The 16,797-nt window shown below is 45.3% G+C and overlaps 1 protein-coding gene across 1 annotated transcript in view; it reads right to left on the bottom strand.

Annotated features, from left to right (window-relative positions):
- Positions 1-612: 612 nt before the first annotated feature.
- The window catches only part of LOC144128027 (alpha-tocopherol transfer protein-like), a 50,942-nt gene continuing 34,757 nt past the window's right edge, over positions 613-16,797 (bottom strand). The window contains exons 6-7 of the mRNA XM_077661079.1: positions 14,523-14,633; positions 613-881 (exon numbers count right to left, since the gene is read on the bottom strand). Coding sequence (XP_077517205.1) covers positions 693-881; positions 14,523-14,633 — 300 coding nt within the window. The 3' untranslated portion in view covers positions 613-692. The remainder of the gene's footprint in view (positions 882-14,522; positions 14,634-16,797) is intronic.

Here is a 16,797-nt window from a genome sequence, read left to right as displayed (position 1 = left end):
CATATCAGTAATGTTGCTTTGGAAATTGTTGCTTGTTAGGTATGCTCCAGAGGTGCCGTTTGTTTTCCATGAAAGGTAACTCTGCAGTAACACGAACCCTGAAAAGTAGTTTGCCCGCAGCGGTAGTTTTAACCTCCTTGCCCACTGTGTCCGCAGCCAAAGCGGGGATTTAACTACTCCGGTCCGTTTGCGAAGAAGGTTCTGGGGTCTCAAATGGCTCTTAAGCTAGTTTGGTGCCCCGTGGCTGGCTCTTGCACACACAGGGCCACCCATTGGTTGAAGGACTCATACATACACGCGCACTATGAACTGCAACGCGACAGCGGTTGCCTTTGCGCGGAACCTTTAGAGTAAATTCGCTGTCACGTGCAGCACTCCCACATGTGAGCTTGAATAAACTATGTAGTGGCTTCGCTATCCCAGCGCTAGCAGAATGCTTTACTTAACTCCTTCGTATCGTCTAAATGACGGCAAATATGGTTTAGACCTGCGGGGACCCTGATAAGCACCTCCAACACTGCGTGATGTCTGTTCCAATGCGGGCGTGGTCCAGACAACCTGGTGATGAGTTGGCTGGAAAAGGTGCCTTAGCAGACAAGCTGCCTGCAACACTGAAAAGGTGTTGGAAGTTCTTTAATGTCATATCGGTGAGGTGGGAATATGGTTATGTACAGTTCGCGGCGCCACTGAGATCAAGCAGCACTTCTCGAGCTGCGATATCCGTGGCAGTTGATCCTCTGGAAGTAGTCAGAGTGGCTGTGCAGGTCCCTTTCCATCTTGTCGTAGTCGAAGCTTTCGAAAGTACCTCCGTGCTCCTCGGATATCAAGTCAACTGGGACAAGGTCGCGTAGCTCGCGAAGGTCGTATCCGAAGAGCCGAATCTGGAATGGGATGTGCAGGGTCGATGAGACAAGAGGCAAGCAGAGTCCCCGAGTGGCACGCTGGAAATTGTACTGCTGCGAAAGCAACTGCAAGGCCGGCGCTCATTTCCAGCTACTTTCCTTTCTCTTCGAGTATTAAAGTGCGTGGCGCCTGCACCCGCCGAAGCTGGTTTCTATCGCACGCACCATATAGCAGGGAAATGGACAGGGTCATTGACACACCGTTGCCGTCTTGGCGGGACCCCCTGACGCCGGACGCGCACTCTCTCTTTCCTATGGAGTGTCGAAGGGAGGAAACAATTGGACCCGAGTATGCATGCGCTTCGTGCCACTAACCCTCTGCACTTCCAAAGAAACTCAGAAACTCAGGCGTCCGCCGGAATGTCAACCTACAGGAGCCGCCTTATCGAAAGGGTTGCACTGTCTGTTCCTGGAGACGCGCCCGGCGTCCTCGAGGTGCCCGCGCTGCTGCGTGGCCTTTCGAAGGTGGCGGAAACAAGCGCCCGCAAAACAAATATACTGGTTTTGCAAAGGCCACTGCACACGTGCGCGTTTACCCGAAGCAGCCAAGCGCCATCTTAGTTGTAGTCCTTTGTGGCGTCGTCTGCACGACAGATCACTTTATTTGGCACGTTGACTGGCATTATACCCTGGCGCAGTTGCATTCCATTATTGTGTTGAGCTAAAGAAAACAGAGGGGCCGCTACTGAGTTTCGAGGCGTGCAGTGCTAATCGTAGCCGGCGCAGTGCCGAGAGGGCATTCAGTTGCTGCAGGGAGTGGAATGAACGCAGCGGCGATGCAGCGCTTGGTACCCGAACCTTCTCGTTGAAAATGAAGCAGCTCACGATGGAAACGTGCTTGACCGTCACTTTTGCTCATTTTGAGAGCAGAACATTTTTGGGCATAGCGACGAACTTTTAACGTCTTCAGACAGTGTTTACATTCCCTGCCACCTCACTTCGCTGCGTAAATTTTCGCTAAATTCATCTAGGCAATTACTATAGCCGTGTTACAGTACGTTTACTGTCTTTATTTTTCATCATGGTCCTTGGTTAAAACTGGCTATGCGGTATTCATATAAACACATGATTATTTTCACGATGTGCTCGGCGCGTCACCAGCAGGGAGGTCGAACAGTACGAGCGAGTAATGCTGTTTTTCTGAATAGGGACGTAACAAATGCGCTTGTTCAGTGCAAAATAAGAAAACGAGAAACTAAGCGGAGAGGTTTTGAGTGTGCCAAACTAAGGTTGTGTGGTTTTTGAATTTTGTGACCAATAAATTCATTTTTGAGAGGATTGTTGGAAATGTAATTTTTTTTTCATTTAGGGTAATATAATCTTCGGTGCCAGAGTACCTCTCATGGAATTCACCCTCGCTATTTTCTCAGTACGAGTCTGAATACGATGACTGATGGGTAAACACTAGGTAATCATTTATCGATTTTCGAAATTACCGAGTAAAACAGGAGTGTTCTTCTGGAATAAATGACATTTTGCCATAATGGCGATATCACATATGCTCAGAATTGCTGTGCAGAAAAACGTGAGGAATTATTCCACATTTCCACGGTTTTATATCCACGCTTTCTCATTTCATGACCGCAGCAGGGGCCTCGTGGTCTGAGCATCAGCCTCGCATGCTGGACGTGCGGGGTTGAAACCCAGCGCCGGCGGGTGCTCACTGGTGATACAATTGGCCCAAGCTTTCTTCTGGTCTGGTGCTCGGCTTATATAGGGTGAAAAGCTTGGGAAATGGGTTTTTGACACCACCTTGAGTAGAAGAAAGATACCTTGTGCCATGGCGCTCTTTGGCCACAGATATCCTTGGCGCCATAAAAATTCATCATCATCATCATTTCTCATTCTATGAAATACACCACTATTGCTACTACGACAGCTTTAGGGAAGCTTTAAAAACATAAGAGAAGGAACGAAAGATTAGCCCAGTCCAGTCCGGTCTGAGGTGGGGCTCCATGCTTGATGAACAAAACGCAAAGTTTGTTCTTGTTTATAAAATAAGTTTTGCCTTCTGCAGTTTTGTGTAAATATCTTGTAAATATACGTCACAAATGCCATTTTTCTGTTTACTTTTCTTTCATTTGCAATGCAGAAATGTCATGTTTACAGCTGTGTATTCGTGATATGAATCGGTCATGTCCTCTATTTTGCCTTGATGTGTTGCCCTTATGGCGGTGATTATTGCCAGAAAACTTGTCTAAAAACGATATTACTAACTGCTGTTGAGTGATATGTGTGGCAAGGGTGAAAGGGAAAATGACCGACACTATGTCAGGCTCGTGGGCATCTGTACTTGCCTCAGTGAAATACTTTAACAAATATATCAGCTGTTGTCATCTTCTAGTACATACCCTCCTGGTCACCTTCACCCACGCCTAACTACATGATTGGAATGGTTTGGAAAGCTTCTTGAAGGAAACGAAGATCAGACTTCTACTGCAACTTCGATTGCTTCCAGCTGCTGTAAGAAGCCCGACATGCATTCCCCTGTATTAAGTTAAAAAAAGATAGCCCATTATGTCCCCAATTCGCAGACGCAAAGACTGGTTGGTTGAAATTAGTAATCATTCCGGCAAAGTAAAAGACAGAATGAAGTCATTGGCTTTGTGCTACGGCATAGTTTTTATTTATCACATTTATTTATTTGCTTATCACATTGACCGCAGCACCCGCGGGAAATAAAAAAGGGGGGGCTTCTTATTTGACATTAGAACAAATCAGGATAAAGTAAAAATAAATAACAAAGATAACAGAGAGGAGGCAAAAAAAACTCGTAAGGCGAAACGTAGTGCACATTCAAAGAGAAGAAAATGGACCTCTACAGACATCAAGCTATCCGGCTTTGTCAGAGGGGAGAGGTAAAAAATGGGCGTGAGCGGTGCTGAACTTGAGGCTTCCGTGTTTTCTACAGGTAATTTTTGCGTTTGCATAGATCGGTTATTTTTTCGAAAAAAAGGGAATTTGCATCGATGCCTGTAGGCGCATAATCGCGGGAGGTATACATTTAAAATTTACAAACTTTCAAAGCTAGTAAAACAACATTTATTTTATATGCATGCATGATGTTGCAATCCCAGAAAAAAAGCTGAAAATAACCAGACAGTAATTACTTCATGAGTAATTACTCCCGTGTTGGTGCGAAAACATTATACAGTTCTTCATTCAGAAAATCCGGCGTTGACTGACCGTCCACGAGAAACTGTCGGAAACCCCCACGTGACCTGCTGACGTCATCGGCAGTGCCTACATCATCAGGAAAGAAAAATAAAATTTCTCCCGAAGTGGTTTCGAACCGTGTTTGGAGCAAACATACGCTTCGCTGGCCACTTTATTACAGCACTACGCAATTTTTTTTTCCACAATACCACACGCGCTGAACTGCCAGTCTCGGTGGGTTTGAGTATCATCGTCTTCACTTCCGTTCGGATGGCGCGAACAGATCAGCTTCGCTGGCTACAACATTAGAGTAGTGAGCCATCGCCGCAGCCGAACACCCGCGTGCATGCTTTCGCATTCACAACACGTAGGCATTCTTAAATGCAGTCCGCAGTTTCACAAACGTGCCCCGTCATGAGGGATTCTCCTTAACATTGAACCAGCGCCGTTCCCACTTCAAGTTGAGCAATCAGCTCTCACCATGCCATCTTCTAGCCATCCTGGTTAGCTCATTTGGTAGAGCGACTGCCTCGGAGCAGCGGTGGTCCCGTGTTCAAGCCCCGCACCAGGACGAATTTTCCTTCAACTTTAAAGTTTCTGTAAAAGCTGCATAGCTTTACACTCTAGCCAGTTGGCTGAGGTTTCGTGGAGCATATTACGAATCTACTCCGCCTTGGGAGACTCCCTTAAACATTGAACCAAAGCAGAAAGCAGTTTGTATTAGCGGGTTTGTGCACCGATCCAGATTAGTATGCATTAAAAAGCAATTTGTTGGACACAACTGGTAAAGATGAGACAGTTAAGCGTCCTTATTATACACAACGCAGGAACAAAACTGTTTGTATTACTTCGCTTTGAAAATGTTTAGAACAATGAAGCTGCAATTATTTGTAATCAAGCAAGTTTTCCAAGAAAATAGCGTGAATGGCAGCAGTCGTGTCCCATAATTAATGAGTGTGCGTGGGGTACACCAGAACTCATCATGACTAGCGTTATAAAACGATCACTCTCACCTCTCGGTGGACACCTCAACGGGAAATTGGGGGAAGAGATGACGATGGAACTGAATAAAGAAAGAGAGAAACATGTACCGTAGTCGAATGCTCCGGAATGATTTCGACCATTTGGGGATCTTTAACGCGCACCAACATCACACAGAACATAAGAATTTTTTCGTTTCGTCTACAGTGAAATACGGCCGCCACAACCAGGATTGAACTCGCCTCCTCGGGCTCAGCGGCCGACCGCTCTAATCACTTATTAGCCTCAGCGGGTGACGCGAGCGTTATATGCCATAAATATGAGAACAAATTGGGTAGGTGTTGAATAAAATAAATCGTCTGTAAATTTCGAGGCTTAAAGTCCCAGAGCGACAAATAGGTTCTGAGGGACGCCTCTGCGTAGGGCTCCGGGTTTATATAGACCACCTGGGGTTCTTTGACAGCACACTGGCGTTTTTTTTGTATTTTGAGTTAACCTCATAACGGGAAAACTATGCCTGCAGGAGGCTTACCGCCTGAGAATATTTCGTAAAGTGTACCATCATAAGAGCAGGCCGGCTGCAATCATTTCATTGCCTACTACGAGTTGGTCGCCAGAAGAAAGTTGGGCGTATGCTGTGCCGACATCATTCAAATTTATCTTCTTTCATGCCCCACACAAAAAGACAATGAACGACGTTCCTGCTGATGCCGCTGCTGAGAACGGCTGCTGCCAAGCAGGTGACGGCGGCAGGTGACGGCGGCGGAGTTGCTTCCAGGCCCAGGGAGATCTGGGAGCCGAAGCTGGGAGCTGGGAGCCGAAGCTAAGATACCACGAAGCTAAGATACCACAGGCGGGCGTGGTCTCACTGGGCGGTGACTGTTCGTATAACTAGCTTCTGATTGCTTGATTGTCTTTCGCTTTTGCAGGGCGCTCGCAGGTCGTTAGGGGCGCATGTCGACGTCCTCTCCTGGCCAGGGTAACTCCCCCTGGTCGGCCAGCCTCCCCCCCTAACCAACTCCCCCTGGACACCTTCTTTCGGGGTGGCGTCGGCACTATTCCCGTGGCCTTGGTTCCATCGGATGGTGGCGCCATTCGACTCAGTAACCCGGATGCGGTTCAGACTGCGCTACAGGCGATTACGCCTCACTTCTTAAAAATCTGTGATGTCCGGCAGTACGGCAGAGGAGGCGTGGTGTGCAGGTCGGCCGACCAGGCCTGCGTCATGGATTTGTTAACGTGCACAGCTTTTGGAAGCCAGTCGGTAAGCGCATTTATACCGCCGCACTTGGCGTGCTCTAAAGGTCTGGTGCGAGGGGTTGACCCACGCCTTAGCCCTAAGGAAACGCTAGAGAAACTCTCCTCCGCAGGGGTGATTTCTGTACATCGGTGCACTCGGGTAGTCGAGGAAACAAAACTTCCAACTGAAACGGTAATTGCCACTTTTGCGGGTCTCTCCTGTTCATCTGAGTTGAAGGTGTGGCCCCTGGTTTTCAGGGTCGATCCGTATTCTTCAAGGCCACTTCAATGCCGCAACTGCTGGAGGTTTGGCCACAGCGCGAACGCCTGCAAGTCGAGCTCAAGGTGCAGTGTGTGTGGTGGTAATCATGACCGTGAAGGAAGGTGTTCAAAAGATGAGATGTGTTGCTTGTGCAGCGGTAGTCACTCCGCCACATATTCTAATTGTCCTGCAAGGGCTGAGGAGGTTAAGGTGCTGGAAGTGTTAGAAAAGCGCCTGTGCTCAAGGCGCGAGGCTATGGCTATTGTTAAGGAAAGGACGTACGGGTACTCAAGTGTGGCAGCACGGCAGACTGCGGTTGTGGATTCAAGCCTGTCAGATGCGATTGCTACAGCGGTTGAAAAGGCAATGGCCAAGGTCATGGATCGGCTAGTGAATTCAGTAACAGAGTGCATATGGCAAGTCATGGTGGCGCAAATGACCTCTTCAATAATGACCTCCAATGCTGCGTTGAAGTCATCCTTGGATCCTGCAGTACCTACTGAACTCAGTGCGGAGACGCCTTCCCTTGTTTCAATGCAGCCGCAAAAAGAGCGCACGCCTCCAACTCATGTACCTGAAGTCACGACCGGAGCAATTGATGGGTGTGTTGAGCTGATGGAGCTCGATGCTCGAGCTCAAAAACGTAGCCGGTCTCCTTTGGCCGTTGCTGGTCCGTCTAGCCCCCTCAATACAAAACAAAAAAGAGTAATTCAGGAAAAACTGGTCACCACAGCATTTTGGAAAAGGCAGTTGCTGCTGCAGATCTCTCGGCAGAATAGGGTCTCTGAGACTGCTGCAGTGGAACTGCCGTTCCATTCAATCAGCCTTCACTGATTTAGTAACTCTTTCAAATCGATTTTCTCCTCATGTCATTGCACTTCAAGAAACCTGGTTGTCGAAAGAGTTTTCATTTCAAATGGAACATTATCGAATTTTTAGAATGGACCGCTTATCAAGGGGGAGGGGGGGCGGTTTGCTTCTGCAGGTTTCATCCAGATTCTGTCACAAGGCACGATTGGTGTTTCAGCGTGTGGACGCTCATTGCGAAATTCAGGCAGTGGATCTTTCAGTTCCTGGTTTCCATCCCATTACTGTCGCAAATGTATATTTTCCATCTGGGGTTCATGACACACGGCCACTAGATTCCTTACTCTCTGTCAGCAGATCACATGTGTTGCTTGTTGGGGATTTCAATTCGCATCACTTGACTTGGGGTTATCGAACAGACCAGTGCGGTTTGCGTTTATGGGATTGGGATTGTGTGAATAACCTAAACTGTCATAACTCGGGTTTTCCGACCTTTCTCCGTGGGCACTCCCGATCAGCATTGGATTTAACGTTTTCAACCCCAGGGGTAGCAGTTTCCTCCTGGACTCCGGTTGACTCTGCAACAAACAGTTACCATTTCCCACTCACTTTTGACATTGTGTGTCCGATGACTTCTATCGGCGGATTCAGTTGCACCCTAGTCGATTACAACAAGTTCAAAAGTTCACTCAGTTCAGAACTACTCTCTTTGCCGAATTTGTCTCAGGAGAGCAGGGTGTTAGGCTTATGCTCTATTTTAGATCGGGTACGGAGGCAATCAGAGTTTACAGTGTGCGATAGCATAGGCACTTCTCTGAGCCCTTGGTGGAATGCAGAATGTTCAAAGGATTATAGGCGGCGCAAGGCAGCCTGGAAGAAACTTATCCATAATCAATGTCCCCGGAATTGGATCGATTATAAGTTTCTTGCAGCTACCTTCAAGCGCACAGTCGCTAGGGCAAAAGAAAAATATGATGAAGAGCATTATGACCATCTATCAAAATCTAATAACAGACAAGCCTTGTTTCGCTTTCTGAGGTCAAGGAACAGGCTGCCACCGCCTCACAACATTCCCTCTAATGTGCTGACTCCAGTAGAGCTTGCCAGGTCATTAGAAGAAATTGGCAAAGGCTTGGAACACCGTTTTTCGGCTGCGCTCTCTCGCCCACAACTGCTTGGGAATCACTATGATGATTTCCATAATGTCTCGGTTTCTGAGCTCTCCCAGGTGATAAATCGGTTACCTTCTGCAGCTCCTGGTCCTGACCGTGTCACCTCTGCGATGATTAAAATACTGTTCGACGAATCTCCCAATGCTATATTAGAGCTGGTAAATTACTCTATTAGAACCCCATGGATCCCGGACGTATGGCGTGTTTCCAAAATTATCCCGGTGCTTAAAAAGCCGGGCGAAGGGTTGGTCTTAGACAACATTCGACCAATTTCATTCACATCAGAAATTGGTTGAACGCGTGCTGTATGGACGAATCATGCCCATTATTACTGAAAAGGGACTACTTAACCCCTGTCAGATTGGTTTCAGGCCAGGGTGCTATATATGGTGTGCGCATACTGACCTTGAAAGCCGTGTCCGACTAGCGCGCCGGCGTCGACAGTATGCTGCGCTGGTAACTCTAGACATCTCGAAAGCATATGACAGTGTGGAACATGGGCCTCTGATGTACAGACTACGGGCTCTGGGCTTGCCAAGTTATTTTGTGGAATGGGTGTCAGCTTTCCTGGCTGACAGAGAATTTTATTGTTGTCAACGCGGAGTTTCTACAAGGAAATTTCATCAATCTAGAGGTGTGCCTCAAGGTGCAGTTCTCTCCCCTGTTCTATTCAACCTCTTACTCAGTTCGATTCTGACTTCCCCTGACGTGACTACGTACGTGTATGCAGACGATATAGCTTTCTTTGCTGCTGCGAGTAATTTACATTCTGTGTATATGGTTTTACAGTCATATTTAAATTTCCTTGACCGATGGTTATCTGAATTACATTCAAGTCTTAATGTAAACAAGTGCGCTTTGTTACCTTTTCCAGTTACTCAACAGGCACACACTTCATTGTCTTATCGTCATCATGTCATTCCTCAGGTATGTTCCCTAAAGTATCTCGGGGTAACTTATGACTCCTCTCTCTCTTGGTGGTCACATATAGATCAGGTTGCTGCGAAAGGGATTCGGGCGGTAGGCCTTCTGCGAAGGATGAGTAGCCCTCGCTGCGGTATGCGCAGACATGCTCTTCTGCTGATTTACAAAATGTATATCCGGCCAATCTTGGAATTCGGTTGCGTTTTGTTTTCTGGAGCAGCTGCATACAAACTGCGCCCACTTCTGCTCTTAGAGCGAGAAGCTCTGCGCCTGTGTTTGGGTCTCCCTAAACACGTGGCAAACAATGTTTTGTATCTGGAAGCGCGGGTGCCGTCTCTTACTGCAAGGTTTCGCCTTTTGACAGTACAAACGTTTTTTAAAGTTTTGCGACTCGGAGCAGCATGCATCCGAGTTGATCTTCCTAGGGCAGCGAGCGGAGTTCTTGGGTGTCGGATGGTCTCGCCTTCAAACTCCCCAAATCTGTTTCGTTGAATCTTTGCTGGGCCCACTCAACGTGCGAATACCTGAAATTGTTTACGGTGCGGTCCATCCCCGCAACCGTGTATATCATCTACGATGACATTTATCCATGTAATGCAAAATTACTGCCTTTCTCATGGTTAAATGGTATGTTGCAGGGTTATTTGTCGACCTTCAGCTCACATGTTGCAATTGCGACTGATGGCTCGGTGTGTGCAAAAAAGGCAGGTGTAGGTATTTACTCCCAGTCCCTTGACTGGTCTTTTTCTCTCAGTCTCCAAGATTTCACTCCTATCTATCTGGCCGAGTTTCTAGCAGTGGTTCTCTCTCTGCGCAAGGTACCAATTTCTTTATCAGCAGTAATAATAATTACGGACTCGTTATCTTTACGCACTTCCCTCTCGGCGTCCACTGAATCGCAGCTCTTTCGGATACTAAAATTCCTGATCCCTCCACACATCACATCAATTCGATTTCTTTGGGTTCCTGGGCACAGGGGTCTTCTATTAAATAAATCAGCTGATGCTTTAGCGAAGGCAGCCCTGAGTGGACCGATTGTTGACCCGCTTCCAACAACTGCTTACATCACGGCGGCACGCTTTCGACGGTACACTGTAATGAACTAATTGGGCGCATCAGCGCTTACTTTCTTGGACGACTTCCAGCGCCTACTGTTCCCTTGGAGAAGCTCAGTCTGGCGATCGCGCAATCTTGAAGTTTCCTTCACGAGGCTTCGTTGCCGGGTGCCGCAACTAAATTTTTACCTCTACAGGCCTGGTCTGGCGATCTCCCCATTGTGTCCGTATTGTGCGGAGCCGGAAACAATAGAGCACTTTCTTCTTTTTTGCCGTCGGTACTCATCAATTAGGAGGCGACTATTAGAAGTTCCAATACAGAATCTCAGTTTGTGCCTGTCTTCTGCGGTTGTTCTGTCTCTTGGCGCTTCTATGCTTGGCCATACCAATGGGAATGTCTGCTCTGCCGTTCAAAATCATCTCCTAGAATCAAAACATCTACCATCATGAGCTTTCGTCCTGCCCATCCCATTATCAGCTTCTGTATTTCGGTTTTTACTTATAGTAATTCCTACCCCTTCTTTGCCTAAATTTTAGTTTGTATGACCCCCCTAACCTCCTGCAACCACCTCGGCTACGGAAACTGTGCGATCCAAATTTTGGTAGGTCATCCCATGCTTGCCACATGCAACTGGTCATTTAAATAGTCACCGCCTGGTTATGGCCAATCCCCCTTGTGGGTATGTGCCATTGTGTGAGGTCAACAACAACAACAACAACAACAACAACAATGCCGCTTCCAACGTATAACAGTGTTTCTGTCAGACATTAACTTTCTACTTTTCTGGTGTGATTTGATTGCATAATTGTAGAGCTCTCGTTCCAAGCATTCATTATTTGTTAGAACTGTGAGATTTATTGTTCCACTCGTTGTTTTGATGCAGTGTGCTTTGATTGGACTGATCATATAACTGTGCACCGCTTATTGTGAGATCTTTCTGGCATTAAAATTACTGACGCCATATGACCTGCTATTGTTGCATACTACACATTATACAACAGTTGCAACCACTCCGTCCCCAGCGCCTCGGGCATTTTTTATTTTATTTATTTATTAAATACTGCCAGCCTTGGTAGGCCCAGGCAGGGGTGGGGGGGGGGGGGGGGGGGCAATACAACGACATACAAGGCATGGCAACATTTAGCACACAAATTAAAAATAAACAAACCAAAGACAACACATGCATGATTCGAACAAAAAAAATGGGTAAATTGAACACAATTTTTTTTCCTTAGAACTGTACATACAACATTCAAAAGTCTTTATGAAAAATTGGCGATGTTCTCAGTGCTTATTAAAGTCCACTCAATGGAAGCTGGTTCCACTCAGTTATTGTTAGGGGAAAATTGGAATATTTGTACGTTTGTTCTGGCACGATAAGGTGTTAAGGACTGGGTGTGACGATGTCTCGTTAATCGCGTCACTAGTCGTTTTAAGTAAAGGTCCGGGCTCATTGAAAACTTGTTATTTTTTAACAAAAAGAGAAATCTTAGTCGCAAAAGCTTTCTTCGAGTTTTCAGTGTCTGTATGCCCGTAACATTCATTAAAGTTGTAGGAGAATCGGTATTGCGGAATTTAGAAAAAATAAAACGAACTGCTTTCCGCTGAATAATTTCTCATGCATGGATATTAGTTTTAGTGAAAGCATCCCACACTGTACAGGCATATTCTAATTTTGTTCTAATGATTGATGTATAAGCTGAAAGCTTAGTTGAGGGACGGGCTCGTTTTAATTTATATCTAAGAAAACACAGTTTACGGAAGGATGATGCACAAATGTTAGAATTGTGAGCATTCCCACTTAAAGTATTAGTTATTGTTGCAGCATGATACTTGTACTGCGCTACTTCTGATAGGCACCGTGATGATAGGCGGTACTGGTAAGATAGACTGTGTTTTTTGTTAATTATACTCATGAAAACTGTTTTTGTCGGTATTTAAATTCATCTCGTGTCTGCAACACGAATCGTTAATGCTGTTTAGGTTACAGTTAAGCACTACTTGGTCCTCCGGAGTTTTAATTTCTGTGAATAAAACGCCGTCGTCCGCGAACAGCCTAATTTGAACTGATTCTGTGATAACGTTAACAATATAGTTTATATAGATAAAAAATATTAACAGGCCAAGGACGCTTCCCTGAGGGACTCCAGATGTTACCGGGAGAGAGCGCGAGGATTGACCACCAACACAAATTGGGCTCTGTCAGTGAGGTATGCAGTAATTCATTTGATTAAAAAAGAAGGTAGACCAGCAAAATTGAGTTTACAAATGAGTTTGTTATGTGAAACATGATCAAACGTTTTCGTAAAATAAAAAAATTTACATCTACTTGGCCTGATCTATCGAGGGTTTCTGCGAAGCTATGCACAACTGAAGTTAATTGAGTTACAGTTGAGTAACATTTCCTAAAACCATGCTGCAGGGGAGTTATAAAAACTTTGTTATATAGAAATTCAGTTACGTAATTGGCAATTATGTGTTCTAACATTTTACAACAAGATGATAGCAATGAAATGGGGCGATAATTGTGGAGGTGGGTAGAGTTACCTTTTTTGAGCACAGGGACTGTACGAGCCGCTCGCCAGTCAGAAGGGAGGTTTGTCGACGAAATGGACGCTCGGAAAATAACGACTAAGAACTTTGATAACATTTCAGCGTAACGGCGTAGGAATACATTGGAGATGTTATCTGGTCCTGGAGACGAACGTAGTTTTAAGTTCAGAAGCATTGCACAGACACCAGGCAAAGACACCAAGTCGCACTCATCGTCGTTCTGTTGGTGGAGGACACCGCTTTGCGCATGTCTGATTGGAATGGGGAAAAAAAAAACTCTGCAAATATTCATTAAAATGATTCGCGATTACTTGCTTATCTTGCACCGCCATGCAGTATTTGATCTACGGGCTTTCTCTTTTTAGATAAATTTATCAGGCTTGTTCTTTATAAAGTTAGGCAGAGTGACCTGAAAGTAGTGCCGCTTGGCTCTGCTCACAGCTTGAGTAAGTGTGGCCCGTGTAAGATCAATGATGCGCTGGCAGGTGCCGCTCCGTTTCAAACGTTTCAGTTTCCTTTTGGTTTGTAAGATACATCGCGTAATACAAGGTGTTGGTTTGGTACGCTTCCTGATTTTGTTTGGGATAAGATTGTCGAGACAATGACTGCATATCTCCTTAAACTGGTGCCATAGTACACTGACGTCAGACCCATGAATATCACTTAGTCGAAGATCAAGATAGTCCAGTACACTTTCGTCGCTTGCGCGTGAAAAATCTTTCATAGTTTCAGGATGTACGGACAGCAAGTCGCGTGAAGCATTGAAAGCACATGAAAAGCACACCATTTTGTGACCAGATATGCCAGGCTCAACCGTCACTTCAAAATTTTCAATTGAACTGCTAACAAAGACTAGATCCAGTACAGAACTAGAGGAGTCAGTAATACGAGTACGCTCGTTGACTACTTTTATTATGTTTTTAGCATGCATTCTGTAAAACATATACTTAGAATGACTGTTGTGCACACTGTCAAGGGGTGGTTTGTTCCAAATAGTGCCAGGCAAGTTAATATCCCCTGTGAATATTATTTTGTCGTCAGTAAATGTAGCCATAGTTCACACAAATTATTCATAAAATTGGGAGTTAGAATCGGGTGCTCTATATACAGCAAATAACAAAATACTCTGCCCCAAGAAATTGACTTCTGAGGTGACACTCTCATGATTGTCAATCTGTTGTAAAAGAAAAATGCAGACAACCGTTTTTTTTTTACTAGAAAAGCAACTCCGCCCCCTCTTGATTCGCGATCACGGCGAAATACGCGAAAAGTGCTAGAAAATATAATCATCAATATCCCCATGCAACCAAGTTTACGTTATTACCACTATCCTATATAAAATAATGATAAATATCTCGGAGCTTGGCAAATCCTGCAGCATGCAGTTCTATCGTAATTCATGATGTGAAGCACTGAATGAAAAGCACTCAGAAATCTGGGAAAAAAGAGCAAATGAAAAAGAAACCTTACCCTTTTCAGAAGCTTGGCCTTCATGAAAGGCTTGGCGATGGCGAACAAGACGTCAAATAGTGCAGGGTTGTTTATTATGTAGATGCCCTTGATTCGCAGTGGGAGGTAGTCCTGAAATTAGTGTGCACATTATCAGCAACGGCACCACGCTATGTGAAGCTAAGCCATTGCTGCACTCCGTTAGCTTTTGGAGTAGCCTAAATTATGGAAATGGCCTAGAGTTTGCATGAAGGAGCATACAGCTGGTTCATGCTCTTCCTAGAGCACTACAATAATCTCAACATTATAGATTTGAAGCCGGCTTTGAGAGTCCAAAGTGCTAGTTTTTTTTTTCTTCTGGCTGACGACGACCTATTTTTCAGAATTAAACATTATCTAATCCAAGGGCAGGCAGCGGATCTACAAATTATGACATACTCGTTTTATGTAAAACAATACCCGTGTATTTAATACTATGCACTGAAATAGACGGTGCTACAAGCGAACGAAAAAGGGCATAGATAGCTGCGTTCTTGAAGCTTCGACTATTTATACGCTTGAAAGGCTGTCACCCCGACGCAATGACACAAAAGGCCGCAATCACTGCGGCGGTGGTTCGCACGGATTGAATTACTTCGACGTGAGGGCAACGATTGAGCCTTGAGCATTTTCATTTTTCTGTGAATACTTTCGAGGTAGTTTGTCTTTCGGTCCGTACATTAAAGAGCTCTTAAGGGGCGACGTTTGATTTCGAAAGCGCCATCTGACACAGATACACTAGATTTCACTTGAAGTATTTCAGTTCTTGTGTATGAGTATTGAAAGATAAATATTGACCCATATCGCCTTCTATTCACCCCGTCCGGTGCGTTCCGATTTTCACCGAACGTATGAGTGCTTAGTCCTGACACACGAAGCTTTTTTATGTGAGCATGTTCCTTTTGCCGCCGAAAGCAATTGCATGAACATCTGAATGAACAATCTCTCATTTCTGCTCTCGATATTGTGAACAAATACAATGAAACCTGAACAAGTATGAAATGTGATAGCATGCTTGGGGGGAGAGCGGTAGCGACAGACGTCCGTGAACTACTTTGGCCGCAGGTAGTGCTAAAGGTCTTCGTCTACGTCACACCTGCGTGCTGCACCTAAAACAACACAAAGCTACAGTTAAACACATCAAACAAAGCGACAATCAAGTTCACATGCTAACGTGTATAGCGTTTGCGAAGCAAGAAGAATTATGAGCGTTTTGTCGACTGTGCCACAAACGTCGTGTACGAGATTCCCCTGTCGTGCGGTAAATCGTACGTCGGACAGATGGGACGATGTGTGAATGAGCTGCTCATGGAGCACGCAAGACTCTGCTAATAATGAACGCACGCATCTTGTGCACCTTTGCAGCGATTGTCCACCGCGTTTCCGTCGCCTTATGAATCCTAGGCAGAAGTGGGCGCAAAAGCCACTCGCGAAACATTGTAGGCTTATTTAAACAGAAAAGCGATGCAAGACTGTGTGAGTGATACTTCTCTTGCTCTCTACGATAGGGGAATAAATTTTTTTTCACACCTCGTCTGTTAACTTCCTGCGTGCTCATTTAAAAAAAAGATCTCTAGTGAGGTGGCGTCTGCCCAGGTCAGCGAACATTTATATCGTTTGACCTTTCCTTGAATGAGTAATTTGTGAGCAGCGCTCGTGTTTCCTCTTGTGTCCTTCTTTTGTCTGGTGTGCGTTTTACGCTAAACGAGATGAACATAATGGCTGAAAACCAACTAGCAGATCAATTTAACTCTTGTGCCAAAAAACAGGCGAATCATGTTAACTACGATAGTAATTATCTAAATTCTAACAAAAAAGTTTTTAAATATTAAAGATCGGTACCTAATTGCAATTAGAGATGTGTAGCCGGCGGCCGTAATTAATAGCCATATCATTTTTTAGAACGTCGAAAACGTGGTTGCCCTCGGCTCTATGGCTCGACAAAAACTGGCTATTTTGACAGGTTACATGCACTGCAGGGGTTGCTTTGCCTGCATGCTTCTCGAAAGTGCATGCATTTCAGCACGGTGTAGCCAAAAATAGCTGAGCCACAGCAGCGAGGGTAACCGCGCTTTCAAAATTAAAAAAACTGATATGACTATTACTAAATGCTGCCTACAAGTCTCTAATTGCAATCAAGTGGCTATCGGTAATAGTTAAAAACTATTAGAACCACTTTGCCAGTTAATGATTCGCCTGTTTTTTGATGTCCGCCAACACTACTATTACTACGCCGCAAAAACCTTCTATTTACCTC

Source organism: Amblyomma americanum, chromosome 4 (assembly GCF_052857255.1).
Source record: "Amblyomma americanum isolate KBUSLIRL-KWMA chromosome 4, ASM5285725v1, whole genome shotgun sequence".
Classification (NCBI taxonomy): domain Eukaryota; kingdom Metazoa; phylum Arthropoda; class Arachnida; order Ixodida; family Ixodidae; genus Amblyomma; species Amblyomma americanum.
The sequence above is the reverse complement of the archived record's forward strand: the minus strand, read 5'-3'. Positions and strand labels throughout refer to the sequence as shown.